The sequence below is a fragment of the Zeus faber genome (assembly GCF_960531495.2).
Source record: "Zeus faber genome assembly, chromosome: 6".
NCBI lineage: Eukaryota > Metazoa > Chordata > Actinopteri > Zeiformes > Zeidae > Zeus > Zeus faber.
The window spans coordinates 13935769-13951178 of record NC_137201.1 but is presented as its reverse complement, the minus strand read 5'-3'; the positions used below and the strand labels follow the sequence as shown (position 1 = coordinate 13951178).

Sequence of the window (15410 nt, the reverse complement as noted above, 5' to 3'; positions counted from 1 at the left end):
TCAAAGAAATTCTAAAATGGGGTGTTTATTGATAAGTGGCAATTTCCCCTCCGAAGGGGCGGAGGTGGAAGTGGCCAGCAGCGAGTTAACGGAGGCGGCCGTTCAAACCACCATCGATCCCGCGAGATGTTCCAGCGCTCCTCACAGCTGTTGTCCAGACATGTAGGCCCTATCGACTGGGCCTCAGCGTGGCATCAGTCCTCGCACTTTGCACGGGGACCCCGATCGATACGACGCACGCAGTCTCTCTTTTCCCGTGGGCGCGCCTGCATCGTACGTGTGTGTGTATGTGTGTGTGTGTGTGTGTGGGTGTGTGTGTGTGTGTGTGTGCGTGTGTGTCCATGTGCGTGTGCGTGTGTTTGCGAACAGCAGGTTTCGGACACAACTTTGGAAACGGGCGCAAATTGATATTTGCACGTACACACATGCAGGCGTGCACGTACACACAGTCTCTCACACACACACACACGCACGCACACCCACACACACCCACACTCTTCCCGATCACGTTAAACAATGGCCTTTAACTGCTCATCAAGTGTAATAATTGCTCATCCTCTTCCTTTTCTCCCCGTGAAGCGCGGGGTTTTTGTGCCACTCCCCCCTCCCCCTCCACCCTCCTCACCAAGTCCTTTGTGCTTGATTGTCTCCCCGTCGTACTTATCTCCGCACCATTAATCTTCCGACCAATGAATTGGAGCCTCCGACTCTATCACTCCTATTATCGACTGAAGCCGTCTCTTTTTACGTTCCATTTTTCTCCCCCTCCGCTCTCCCTCAACCAACACCCCCCTCCTGTTGTTGTTCAATTGACCGGCATATAATATCGCACATGAATAATGCAAGCGGAGACACACAAATAGTTGCGATTCGTCTTTTCTCTCGACCCGGGATTTTGTTCCGCCGGCAGTGTAACCATTTGGCCGATTTGTGTCGAACAATGGCAGCCGCTTTGTAAAAAACGCGACGCGGACCTGTGTATGCGCGGCGGCTGGAGCCGTCAAAGTGTCAGGTGTTTTCTACGGCAGCAGAATGGGACTGATGGGGATCGGGGCGCAGATTGATCCTCTGCCTCTCAACACCGCCGGTACTTATCCAGGACCTCTAACCGGGTTCCCAAGGCTATATATTACAGTGCTCATTATTCCATTAGGGCCGACGCTGTGACACGGTTGTCTTCCCGACAAGTATCGGACATATTCCCTCCTGATAATATTCCCTCCCTTCTCACCGTGTCGACCAAAGCAGTGCCCCAGTCGACAAAACGGGGGAACGGCCCTTGTGTCTTTTGTCTGGGCTGGAACTTCTACTGGGACTTATGGCCGGTGGGGGTTAAGTGAGATGGAGGCCATTCCATCGGCACCACGTTAGCACTTGAAATGCTTTGTTAAAACCAGGTCTCGAGGTAACCATCGTATTTTTTCCAGTGGTTGAGACTATATTGGCAAGTGCTGATAGTATTAGCGTCTTCGTAGGTGTCCGAGGCAAGGACACCGTGAAGGTATCCTGAGGCTCGTAGTGAAGACTTCCCATCTATAGTGAGCTCACAATAACTTGTGGATGTTACAACTGAGCAGGCCAGAAATTCGTTGATAAATGGATAGAAAAAAACAAAACGATATCCTTTTCACAGATTTTCCTTCTTATTCCGTGTCTCTTTCCCAACCCTCCTTTTCAGATCGTTTCAAATGCACTGCCTTTCCATTTGGAAGACAAATTAGGATTTGTTGCGACTGCTCCATTCCCCGGCTCGCACAACGGCTTCTCAGTCTTTCTTCTGTAACCTTTTGTTGAAGAATCTTCGCACTCATTGCTCCGTTTTGCACTGTTTTATAGCGCTAAATCGCGAGGGATCAGTGTGCAAATATCAGTCTTATACAGCCTTTTGCCAAATGCCAACGTACAACACTTCTTCGTTGCTGTATTGCTGACTCCACTAATGACATTCCAGCCCATTCCCGCTCTTTAGGTAATGTGATGTGTGTGGTGGTAACAGACGTAATGTGTATATGCCGCCGAGCATATAATTGTGGTTAATGTGACTTATAAAGTGGTACATGGCAGACTGCCAAGCTGTGCTCCTATAGGGTGTACACAAAACTTGAGAATACCATAACACTATATCTTATGAGCTGACAAACCGAATTAGATTTGTAGAGCAATCCAATCGAATACGTAGCCGCTGCTGTGATCTATCTCCACCGTCTCAGCAGCGATCCTCTCGGGTCAAGGCATTGAAAAAGGTATTGCTTTATTTGGATTTATATGATATATAACGACAGCACACCTCGGCGGCTCTTCGCTGCACTCTTAAACATTATAACCCCCCAGGAGCAGCTCGCCTGTGAACCCTCCTTTTAGCCATAGCCGCAGCACGGACAAAGACGTATATCTTAGAGTGTAACACTTCACGGCGTTGCTGCAGCGTGGAAAAGCGGGGCTTGCGGAGGATGGAGACGAGAGGGCGACGTCCACAGCGTCCGGGGGCAAATCTGCCTTGCTGCAGGGATGGTCCAGCGCTTGAGTGAAGGAGAGGCCTTCCTTACGCCAGATTGTTGACTTGCCAGGGGCTCTCTCTGTTTCTGGGCAGGGCCCACCCATCAACCCACCCATGTGCTACCCATCAAATGTCTCTTCTCAGGCTCTCTCTGCATTTCTGTGTTGCCGCTTCTCTTCACACCATGGCATGGTTTTTAGACGTGGACGATGAGGGCAGTCGCCCACGGCGCCGTCGGTCCGGTAGGACGTCGAACCGGGAGGTAGGTGAGGTAGAAAGGGGAACGCGTACCCTAACCCTCCACAAACCTCCGCAAACACTACCTCACTTTATTCACATGCCACTTTAATGCACATATCTGTATTTACATAATAGCCTATCCCATATACATAAGTCTATCCCATATACATAAGTCTATTCCCTTTATCTATTCCATTTTATTTTATTTTATTTTATTTTATTCTATATATTTTTGATTTATTCTCTAAGTATTCGACTTACTGTATTACGTTTTGGGAATCAGTGAGTTGGTCTAGAAGAAAGACATTTTCTTAGGTAGCTAATGTGTTCAGTCTAGGACATATTGTGTGTATTCACCGGGTGCGTTGCATTAGATTTCACTGCATATACAGTATATATGAAAGTATGTATATGTATGTGACGAATAAACCTCTTGACTCTTGAATCTTGAAACCCTGAGTGGTAGCTGTAGTGCCAGGGATGGGGTTGGACGCCGTCAAATGGTTTATAGTTTAACGTGCGTTTATGGTGCAGTTTAGGGTGTATTGTCAACAGAAACAGGATAGCGCTGTATTTTGACCAGTAAACTGCTGTGTAGTTGCAGGAATTAATAACACCAAGTGCTTATTAGGTAGGAAGGATAAGTGGGATTAATGAACAGCTTGCTTCTTCCCTTGCTGGTACATGCTCTTGTTGTTTAATTAAACTCTGTCATTTGATTACTGCCGATGGATTTATCACTTAAGCCCAACATATCATGGTGTGAATGATTGTGCTAAATATTGATAAATTTAATATTACAACATTCGCATTTTCTCAATGTGTTTGATCATTTAGCCCCATTTCAGCTTTGCACTACTGAAGTGTATGTTTTGGTTTTCCGTTGCCATCGTGTCTTTGAGTTGGGGTATTATTTCGTCCCAGAATTACGACGCAGCAGTGAAGTGCAAAATAAAATTAAAAAAAAAAAAAATTTTCTTGGTTGCTTCAAATGTTTGGAATATCTATATATTTTTTTTTTTTTTGGTCGCCTCCTCCATAAGAATTACTAGTCCACGCGGCAAAATAAATTGTATTTCTTTCTACTTTTGATCTGCAACTTCATGTTTCTCAGTACGGTCGACACACGCGGCGTCTCCACAACTTTAATGGGAAAATAGCGCTTTGCGTGATATGAAATAGGAAGTCGCAGTAAATCAGTAGCTGAACTGCCAACAGTTGTGCGCAATCAATTTTAGCACACAGGAACATTTTGCACGCTCCTTAGTAAATACACTCCTAAATCTTCTTTGGACCCTTTATCACTCGCCTCCCACATTTTGTCTCCCTCTCTCTCTCTTTCAAAATGTTGTCCTTTGATTTGTCTCTCTCTCTCTCGCTCTCTCCCTCCCTCTCTCTCTCTCTCTCTCTCTCTCTCTCTGTCTGTGCTCAGTAGGCATCTGTCAGAAACTGCTTCTTACACGCTGTTAGAAACAGTGTGACAGTTCTCAAGACTTGTTAAGAGTGTACGGAACTTTGTCACGTCCCGCAGACCAACTGTGATTCATCGTAATTGCATGGTAATTTCCATGCTCTGTGGGCCGGAGCCGTAAAGTAACAACTACTCTGGTGCTTGAGTCGGTTTTTCGCCTGTAATGGTTCTTAGCGCTCCTACTTAATGTAAGGATTTCCAGTTCCGGTCCCTCTTGCTATTGGCTTATACCAAATTAAAGGTCGTTTTTTTGTCAGAGAACCAGAGGGCTGAGCTTTATGTAAAGACATGTTATTACCCACCTTGGATGATTAAAAAAAAAATGAAAAGCAATAATTAGAAGCTTTGATATGGAAAGTTCTCCTCAAAGGAAAGCAGATACTGTATATACGTGAAGTCTGCTGCCTCGCTTTATGCTAGCGTGTTTGATTAGTGTGTGCTCCCGGTGACTTAAACCAGATACCCCTGCCACCACTCAGATGAATTTACATAAGAACGCACACTGAGAGATGATGAGAAGCCACCATGCATAGTGTGCCGGCAAAGGAGGAAAAATTGTGGCCATTTTCTTTCTCATTACTCGCAGAATAATTAACATACTGTAGATCTCTGTGGTGCTTAACGTGAATGAAAGATGGTGAGTAATGCAATTATTCCTCTATGGTTATTAACTTTAACATTGCAGGTCGCGGGGAAATTCAAATATGATTTGTGGACATATGGGAGCTGTCGGGCCCGAACTCATTCAGGTGGAGCTTTTTTGCGGAGGAGATTTGCGATTTGTCTCTCACGTTTCTGTCCCAACTGACTGACTGCTTGTTTGTGTTTAATGAGGGAAATGAATTAAGCTCATTGGTATTCTGGGCAGCGGGCTCCAGCTGTTTCCCCGGGTGAGGATCAGCAAGGTCGTCCATTTGAGTGGTGAGCTGCTGTGGATGTGGAGGAGTCTGAGAGGAGAGTTTCAGCACCACACACACTGAGGTGGGAGGCTACTGTAACTAGGGCCTGGGCTGCTTGATGGGTGGATAGACGGGTAAATGGATGGATAGACGGATTTATAGATGGATGAATGGCCAGATGGATGGACGCATGTATGGATGGGCAGATGAATGGATCGATGGGTGGATGGACAAAGGGATGGATGGATAGATGGATGGATGGATGGACAGATGGATGGGCAGATTGATGGACGGTTGGACAGATGGATGGATAGAAGGATGGGTATGCAAATGGAGGGATATATGGATGGATGGGCAGAGGGATGGATAGATAGATGGATTTATGGATGGATGGAAGGATGGAAGAATGGACGGATGGTGATGATGGATGGACAGAGGACTGATGGATAGATGGATGGATGCACAGATGGATGGAATTGAGTGGACATATTTATAGATGGATGGATGGATGGATGGATGGATGGATGGATGGATGGATGGACGGACGGACGGATGGATGGATGGACAGATGGATCTGCAGAGGGGTGGCTGCATGGATGGACGGGTGGATGAATGGATGAACAGATGGACGGATGGATGGATGGACAGATTTATGGACGGATGAATAAGTGGTCATGAAGGATTTATAGCTTGATGGATAAATGATAACAGGTAAATCCGACAGATAATCAATCAATCCTTGAAAAGACGAAGATAAAACAGCTCCTTCATGCATGTCAACACACCAAACAGATGGTAATAACTCTCCCTGTCTCTATCACTCTTTCTCTCTCTCTCTCTCTCTCTCTCTCTCTCTCCCTCATTCTCTTCCCGTCCCTCTCCCTCTCTGTTTTTGTGAATGGTTATTTTTGTTTTCTTTTAATTCATTGTCAGTTTATTTTGATTTATTTGCACGCATTTTCTGAATAAATGGGACGTTTTAAAATTCACTCCACATTCTGTCACGGAGGTATTGGCGCCGTCTCTGATTGTGGCTCAATTGTCAGGCGTCGTGGCTGAAAGTCAACAAGGTAAAGGGCAATGTAAACATATGGTAAATAAGCAGTCTCATAAGTTTGATTGATGCCCCCGTTTGCATTTGGTGTGATGTTTAACACATGAGGCTGCTAGACACGCTCCTCTTAGCGTCTGCTTTAATCGTGAGGGAAACGCTGTAGAGCAGGCATGAGCATTCCAGATAGATCCATTTATGAGTTGGATATATATACTGTGTATATATATATATATATATATATATATATATATATAATCTATAGACACAATTTGAACTTCAGACATAATGAGTTGAGCACAGAGATTGAAGGAATAATAATAATAATAATAATAATAATAATAATAATAATAATAATAATAATAATAATATTAATAATAACAATAATTAATATAGCTGATCTCGGAAACTGCTGTTCTCGAAAACGCACCACAATTTTCGGAGTTTATTTTGAACGCCACTTCAGCTGGACCGGTCTGTCGTCTCCCGGTTGCTCATCTCGGGGAGCAACCCCTCTGCGGTCTACACGGCACAACCCTCCTGTCTTGAAAACAACCGTCTATGTTTGCCTGTAAACCACAACTTGTGGTTGTGGTTAACTGCCTGGAAACCACAACTTTGCCCCCCAACGTTGCCGTGTGGAGCAGCAATGACGGAGTGACGTAATGACGCGGTGAACACTTTCTGTGATTATTTATAGTTTTCCAGGTCTTAGTTTTCCGATGCGTTCCGAGTCCATGAAACGCATAATGTAATCCTACAGTTTGTATGTTACGACTTCCTTGAATCCCGCAAAGTAAGCAGGGTCACAACAAAGAAGAAAGAGGTCAAATATCAATGGAAAAGCCCTGCTGACGTCAAGCAGGTGAGGTGGTTCACAGACACCTAAGCAAGTGCAATTCGGCCAGAGCCACAACCTGCACATAAATAACAAATTAGACAAACTCATCTCACTCCACCACCCGACCGGAGATTGTAGAACCTTTAGAACCAGCGATGCACCAACCTTCTGCTACTTCCCGTAAAACTGAATAGTTTTTTTCACTAATTCCTGTTCCAAATGTAGAGCAATATAGATCAAACTTGAACCGTGAAATGTCTGAGACTACCTGGTTCTAACAAGACCTCAACCATGTCCTCGGGTCCTCAGAATACGTAGTTTAAAAGATAGATAAACACAATAAATGAGTTAAATCAAAAAAGTAAAATAGTAAAATATAGCATTTCAAAAACCAAGAAGGAGAAGAGCTCATAAAGGGGGCAATAAAATTGTGCTCACATGAAACAATACAAGACAGAGCTGAATGACCAAGTTATAAAACAATCTTTTAAACAAACAAGTTTTAAGAGTCGTTTTAATTGCACAACAGACTATTCCAGTTGGGTAGGTTTGCGCGCTTTGTGCACGGTACCACCAGCACATCTTGGGGGGGAAATAGTCTCAGAAGCATCATGTCGAGAGGGGCCGGAGCATGCAGTGCTTTAAACATGATGAGGAGGTTTTTAAAACCAAGCTTGTGTTTGATCAAGAGCTATTAAAGAGATGTTGGCTCCCCGGGGGGCGAAAATGGCCCCCCAGTTATAATCGTATCCCCGGAAGGATTATACATACATTAAGTGTGTTACATGCAAGAGGAACCATGAGCTTACTGAGAGAACCTGACAAGTGTTCTGTGCCTAAAATCTTAGCGTCATGATCAGAAGGAAGGCCACCCTGTCTTTTATTGCAGCTCAACATTAATTGAGTTTAAATTAAGGGGACTAATAGGGTAATTGGCGCCAATGAACAGGTAGGATTGTGGATCATCTGCATAGCAGTGATGAGGGATGTTAAAACAATGTATGAAACAGCCAGGGTGCAAAACATGTAAAGAGAGCCCTGAAATAGAATGCTGTTCTGAGTCAGCGTGCAGCGATAACTCATTTGTAATGTGAAACTCAACGTGTTGGTGCTGTAGAGTTCCCAGTTCATTTAGCTGACTTTTGAACTTCACACCTGCCAACCTCCAAATCACTTGAATTGGTGTTTCACAGCCGATAACCACGGATGGATAAATGTTTGTGTGTCAAACATTTTTCAGAATGTAACGGCATTTACTTTAGGTTTTTTTTTCATTTTACTCTTCCTTCCTGCAAGGTGTAGCTCATCTTTCGAGAGGAGTGATGGATCCAGGCCAGGTTTCTTCCACAGGCATGCTTTCAAAAGTCAGGCCCGCAGCCAGAGGTGAGAGGTTCATTAATAATAAAGATGCGGGGAGCAGGGGTTGCTGCAATTTGTTTGAGGAGAATGGAGGGTAGGGCATCCAGAGGGCAGGAGGGAGGATGCAGTCATTAAAGGTGGGTAGGTAATCAATTGGACAATAGAGATCCCCTGATAATATCAGATCATAATGGTATTCATTTTGTCAACAACCCATGTATTGCAACACTCTAGAGAAAGGGTCAAGGAGACAAAGGGGAAAAGAATTCATCAATCTAGGATTGTGCTTGATGGCAGTGATCAGACCTCCAAAACAAGCACCTTTCGCCCCCAACCCAGGCGGGGTCAGATCCGGCTACCAGGTCAGCAGGATGCCGGTTCTCAATCCAAAAAAACTATGGGTCCAGGGGTCATTGGGGTATGAACAATCACAGTGACCAGACCTTGTCTTCATTCAAAGTACCCTTTAAGCGGCAATCCATAACATGGTGTGCGTTGGGTGGATTAATCTACAAGTGCCAGAATTCCATTGCAAACTGCAACTTTTTTATTCAACATCTGGGTTTACCCTCATCTTCGCTCTTCTTCTCAATCTTTCTGTTAATGAAGGTATGCCTTCTCTCTGATCAAGCTTGCACAGTGCAGTCAAAACACGGGAATTTGTCTTGGTAACATGTTGTCGTAGATATTGACACAGCAGGGTCACACCGAGGATTTCACAGACCAAGCCCTCCCACTTTCTTCCTTCAACCCCTCATCCTTCCGTCCTTCCCAGCGATGTGGCGTCAGAATGTGAAACTGTTTTGATAAAACAAGGTTATAAAGCCCATCCACTTGTGAATGACTACAACTTCCTGGTGTGATAAATAAATGTTGCGCTGACGCCGCCTCAGAGGACACGAAGAAGAAGAAGAAGAGCCGGCGTCACTTTCCTCAACAATGTTTTAAAGAAACAACAACAAATAAACACCAGAAGCCAGAAACGTCAGTTCTCCGGGAAAACGTCATCTCCGTGTTGTTGTGGATTATGAGAAGAGGGCGGCAGATGCTCTCAATTATATCGCCCAAATCTCCCAATATCGCCGCTTCTAGGAAACAGCAATTCCCAGAATGCAATAGGCTGGGAGGACCTCGCCAATGGAACTCTGGGAATTGTCGTCCACCGGTTCTAGGTTTTCATGTTTGCAATCTGAAATGGGTCACTTTCTTAAAAATCATTGTTATAACACAATAACGGCAGGAAATGGGAATGTTTACAAGTTGCGGAATAAAAGAGGGGTCATGCTGCTACAGTGAGCATGAACTTAGAAAGAAACAAATAACAAACTTAAAATTAAGGGATTAACTAGAATTGTGCCTTTTCCAGTATTTTATAAAAGTGAATGATTCAGATATTATTTCAAGAAGAAGACGTTCAAGGTTATCCCACTGAAGGAGTACAGCACCATCCAGATGTAACCATTTAAAGCAGCGATTGTCTTTCTCAAGGTTTTGTGCCGCAAAACTCTGGAAATGCTTCTAAAACTTTAAAGGCTGATTTCTCAGAACTTCTGTTGTCTTCATCTTTGATAAGCCATAGTTTCCTAAATATTTGCTCATTCCCACAAGTCATACCTTGTTTTGAAGCTCTGGTTCTACACTTTCATATTGTGTAGAATGTAGAATAACAAAAATGAATTAAAGTTTTTTTTTTGCAGAAAATACCACTCGGATTATGCATTCCAGCCATTGTAACATGCCTCAAAACCATAGTGTTCCAAAATTGGCTGTTTTTTTGTGTGTGGAGTCACTGGGGTTTGAGCTTTATTCTGGATTCCGTTGTATTTCTCTGTAAACTTTCACTGATTTCAGCTTATCAGTCGACCAAAATATGTTTCTGAGAAAATATTAGGCAAGGAATAAGCAATCCAGCTGCCGAATCTTCACTCATATTAGATCTACAAGTCCTCATTTAATAGTTTGTTCCAACTTTCACCGCGGTGTGAGCAGCGCGGAGCACCGGGGTTTGCGGCGGGGCTTGGGGCTTTTTTCACCGACGGTTGGTATTAATTTCTCTTCTAAAATATTTGTGCTGGTCACTGCAGCCAACCACAGAGCACGTCCCATGCTCCGGTTGCGCTCCAGCCTGTGGGTGGAGTTACTCAGATGGACGGCGGTTCTCGTTCTACAGAAGCCCCACTTGACATAGGAAGGGGCGTCAAATCTGAGCGGCTTATTTCACAACATGTTTTCCAAAACAGACGGCTCAGAGCAAACTGACTGGGTTGTCTCGCTTCACAGTTTGTGTGTTGGCAGGTGCATCAGAGACCCGAAAGTACTGTATGTGCACAAGCACTGAAAAAGCGAGTTTTTCATCATAGGTCACCTTTTAGTAATCCGTTTTCAGCTCTCTTCCCTCCCGTCGGCGCTAAGTTTGTGAAAACAGCAAATTAAATGCAAATGTTGTTTTTCTTTTCCCCCCTCCCTCTGATAAAGGGGAAACTGGTGTTGATTCTCAAGGGCTCGTATGATGTGTGCGCATGAGTCGCACTTTGTTTGCACGCTTTTTTTACGCGTGCACACGGGAAACATCAGACGCGTCACATCCTTCTGGTGGCAAAGAGACAGGGAGGTGAGCCAGTTGTCGCATTCCATCACTGTTTTCTCCCTTCTACGATACACCCCCACCCCACCCCCCTATGGAAGTTAAAAATATAATGAAAGGTAGCTCACTCTCTTTTTTCTTCTTCCCGTCTTTTTTTTACCGCCTTGACTGATTCTTATCCAAACAAAGGTGGCGCTTTTGTGACAAAAGCCCCCTTCTCATTTCCGTGGGTTCTCAAACCCTGTCTGGCTCGGGGTCCCCAAGGAGGTGAGCCTCCCTCTCTCTCTCTATCTCGCTCCCTCTCTCTCTCTCTCTCTCTCTCTCTCTATCTCTCTCTCTCTCTCTCTCTCTCTCTTAATGCAGGAGGTTCTACCGCTCATTGAACAGAGGCTCTTCCTCTGGGAGACCCGCAGCCTTTTTTTATTTTATCTCTGCTGCAGTTTGGCAAAGACCCTCCCAGCAGGCCCCCCCCCCCCCCCCCCCCCCCCCCCCACTCCCGTCTGTGTCCACCCCCCGCAACACCACAACATCAGCGTTACCAGGCCCTCTTAGACGGGGCCGCAAACACACGGGGCCCCCCTTTGGTAGCCCTGGCCGGAATGCCGGAGATAATCCCAGATCAGTGCGAGAGTGCAGGATCCCCAGGGAGGAGGTGTTGGCCGGCAGGGTGGGTGGTTGGAGTGTGTATGAGATTAGGGCTTTGGAAAGTCAAACGCTGGCTTAGGGATAAAGAGTAAAGAGGAGATTCCGCAGGATCTTAACTTTGTGCCCCTCCGGGCAAAACGGTCTCTGTTTTCTGTTGGTGGGAGAGAGAGAATGTGTGTTTGCTGTCTGTCTCAAGATAAAAGTATCTCCAGCTCCATCAAGGGAAAATATGTGATATCCTCCCAATGCGCTTCATATACATCCGACAGCAGCCCTCCTTGGAGAGCATTTTGCTGGAAAAGTTTTCCAAGCTTAAAGGACTGATGGCCAAGTGAAAGACTGTCCGGATCCAGATTCCTGGCGTCTGGAAGCTTTTGGGCAGAAAATTTGCGGGTAGAATTGATAAAATTCCCTCACTTCATTGCGACCCCGTGCTGGTTGGATGGAATTGATCCCATTCTGCCCTGTTTTTTTTTTTTTTCCTCCCAGGACGAGGAGCTGCTCACGAGAGGAGACGACGGCAGGGACAACGCTCACGTCCGGAAATTCCTCAGCCAACGTCACAAGAAGTTGCCGTGGAAACCCGAGGTATCTTTGCTCTCGTTTGTCCCTGACATTTTTTCAAATCTCGTCAAGCTGTCTTACGCCGGACAAGCTGTCAGGATGGAAACAGGCAGAGGGCAGAGGACACCGCATTCTATTTTGTTGAGGTCTTTGAGTTGTTTTCATTTGGCGCTCGATCCATCACTTCAGCCGAGCGAGGCCGAGCCCACGTGCACTACACTCATTAGTAATTAACCTTTACTAAATGGTTTTATTGAAAGCTCTTCATCACAGGCGTAGTCATTGAGTACCAGCATAAGCTTTTTGTTAAATATGATTTAACTACAATGCCCTCCGTGTTCTTTCTCCCAGAAGATGCAATTTGAGGTCTCGGCAATACAGGAATTTTCTCCCAAGTCATATGAGTCTCCTTATATGTCAAGATCAGCGAAAAGGTGTTCGCCCTTTATGATGATGAATTAGCGGCCGTCCGCAGCAATATTTCATCGGCACCATTACTGGGTTGCATTAAAAACCACATATGACCTGAAGATTACAAGTTCATGAAATTTGTCATAATTTTCAGGTCATTCCCTAATGCATCTCGCACGCACGCACACACACACACACACACGTGCGAACACACACACACACACACACACACACACACACACACACACACACACAGAGAAACGCACGCACGCACACATACAGACGATAACAATGGGGAACAGTGCGCAGGGCAATTAAGAAGCAATTCTGTGATAAGGGAAGCAGCTCTAGATTTGTAACCTGCTCAGCAGAGTTTAATTAAACAATGACTGCTTGTGTGTGTATGTGTGCGTGCATGCGTGTGTGCGTGTGTGCGCACACAAGACTAATTGCAAAGTGTGATTTATTAGTGGTTTTCTATTCAGGGTAAGATTTAATTACCCTCAGTGAACAAAACAGGAGTTCAGTAGCAAACTATGAGTGTGTACATTAACAGGCCCGTCTCTACATATTGAGCAAGACAGATACAGCGATAATTAATCACTAATAATGTTATAACATATTAAATCTCTTTTTTTTTTTTTTTTACGTCCGGGGATTTAGCTTTCCCAGCTTTTGGATTCTCTGGGGCAGATTTGCTCAACCCTTTTTCCAGCGCACTGAGACACATCCTCGGAAACCTATCTTCGCCCGGAACCCGCCGTGCACTTCATCGCAGCGTGCGCTCCTGTATTCGTGTTTTATGTATTTCGATGGAGAGATTTCACAACTTCTCTGGATTCATTCATATCATCCCATTTCTGAAATGGGTGTCAGTTTTGCGTGGCTCTGCGCAATTCACGCCTTCACAAATCAGATGTTGATAGCGAGTGCAAATTGCATGAATTGCATTCAACAAACCTGGACATTTGTTCTTTATTATCGCTGTCTCGGATTAGGGCCAATAATTAATAGTTGTTTTTAAAACCAAACAGTTCTGAGGACTCCCTGAAGGGGAACCAGGAACTGGGGAGGTCCACGAGAATTAGATGCCTCCGAGGGCCTTTTTCTCTGGTTGTGTTCGCACTGCACTGGAATTCTGAAGTGACGCTGACGTGACGTAAGCCAACGGGGTTTCCGTTCCGTGTCGTATTTACTCCGTAACTTTGACTTATTTCACCTTATCAGTCCACTAAAATCTGTTCCTGAACAAATTTGAGGTGGGAATTAAGCAATCCAGTTTCTGAACCTTCACTCATATTAGATCTGCGAGACGTCATTTTACAGTTTGCTCCGACTTTCGTGAGGCATGGGCTCACATCAGGACAGCGCATTGTGATTTTTTCGTTTCATTCAATTAACGTCGGAAAATAAAATATATGAAATAAATACATAGACAATAAAAAAACTGTTTTCATAGATTTTATTTTTATCGGTTATTTTTTATTGCCGCTGAGCGTACATGGGCTGGCCAGAATGATGCAACTCCACCGGGCGGACTGTCCTCAGTGCTCTGGGGGCGAGGGAATGTGGACGTGTGGACAATTCACCATGCACTTACGTCATTGAAGGTTCCTCTTGTGCCGGTTAGTCCCTGCCCTGGAGTCGGAGCTAAACAGGTCCCTCAAAACAGTTCCAAGAAGGTCACCTACAGTTCCAAGAACTACGAACGTTCCCAGTTCCTGCAGTGCGGACACAATAAAATGGACAGTTCCTCCAACAGTTCTTAGAATCCATGAATACGTTTCTGCGGTGCAGAAAACGCCCAATATTTATAGTTTAATTTTGTTTGGGCGCTACCCACTTTGTGATGAAAATGGGAAAACCTAAAGTCATTTTGTGCCCGCATGGGCGGCGACAGAGGTCCATGTCTCTCAGGGTCGCTTTAGTTCTTCCATTCAGGAATTCTCACACGAGTTATCAGATAAATTCCTTAATCAAACAATGAGTGTTTATTTATGATAACAGAATTTTATAATATGGTATGAAGGTTGAGGTAGAAAAGATCATTTAAAGAAGTTAAACACAAACACACGCCAGGGAAGTGGGATGAGATTGGATTGACTTTAAGAGGGGGTTGTACCCACTACAACATCACTTAGCCATGAAGGTTCCAAGCTTACTGATCTGCAGTCCCCGGTGTAACCGTGGCTTTGATGGTTCGTCTCGTCTTGGCCGCGAGAGGGGTCGGATCCTCCCGTATCGCCGGGTTTTGGAATGGTGAGATGTAGCGAATGTGAGATGAAGCGAATGTGGTCTGGCTCAGGTTTTTTTCGGGCTTGGCGGGTGGTAAGTTGGTGTCTCGTCGGCTGCTTCGGAGGATCTGGTGGATTAAAAAAAATAAATTAAAAAAAAAAGGAAATCCCGTTTTGGCGGACCAAGGGGCGTGGTCACGACAGACGACAGCACGGTTCCCGTTCCCGCCGCCGCCTAGCTGCCTCGAATCAGATGATTGGTCCGGCTCGGGCCAGGGAGCTTTCTTCATGTTTTTCTGTCTTGCAGAGAGGATCGGCGTGTGGGCTTGTCAGCCGACCAGGAGCCAGAGTGTGGAAAGCCATTCCTCCTGTGTAGAGGCACCAACAAGTAGGGCTGTAGGTAGAGTCCTTTTTGCCGTGGGTTGCCAACATGGAGAGAGTTCTTATTATATCGAGGAACAAAAATCTCACAGGCCATAAGTCTAAATGATAATACTACTACTACTACTACTACTACTACTACTACTACTACTACTAATAATAATAATAATAATAATAATAATAATGGTGGCGGTGGTGGTTTCGGGCACAGGAGTAATGGCGTTCTGCACTTT

The 15410-nt window shown here is 45.0% G+C and overlaps 1 protein-coding gene across 1 annotated transcript in view; it reads left to right on the top strand.

Moving 5' to 3' along the window:
* The window catches only part of b4galnt4a (beta-1,4-N-acetyl-galactosaminyl transferase 4a), a gene marked incomplete at both ends in the record, with an annotated part of 171415 nt that overhangs the window by 85111 nt on the left and 70894 nt on the right, over window positions 1-15410 (top strand). Inside the window, one exon of the mRNA XM_080002304.1 lies at window positions 12077-12175. Coding sequence (XP_079858430.1) covers window positions 12077-12175 — 99 coding nt within the window. The remainder of the gene's footprint in view (window positions 1-12076; window positions 12176-15410) is intronic.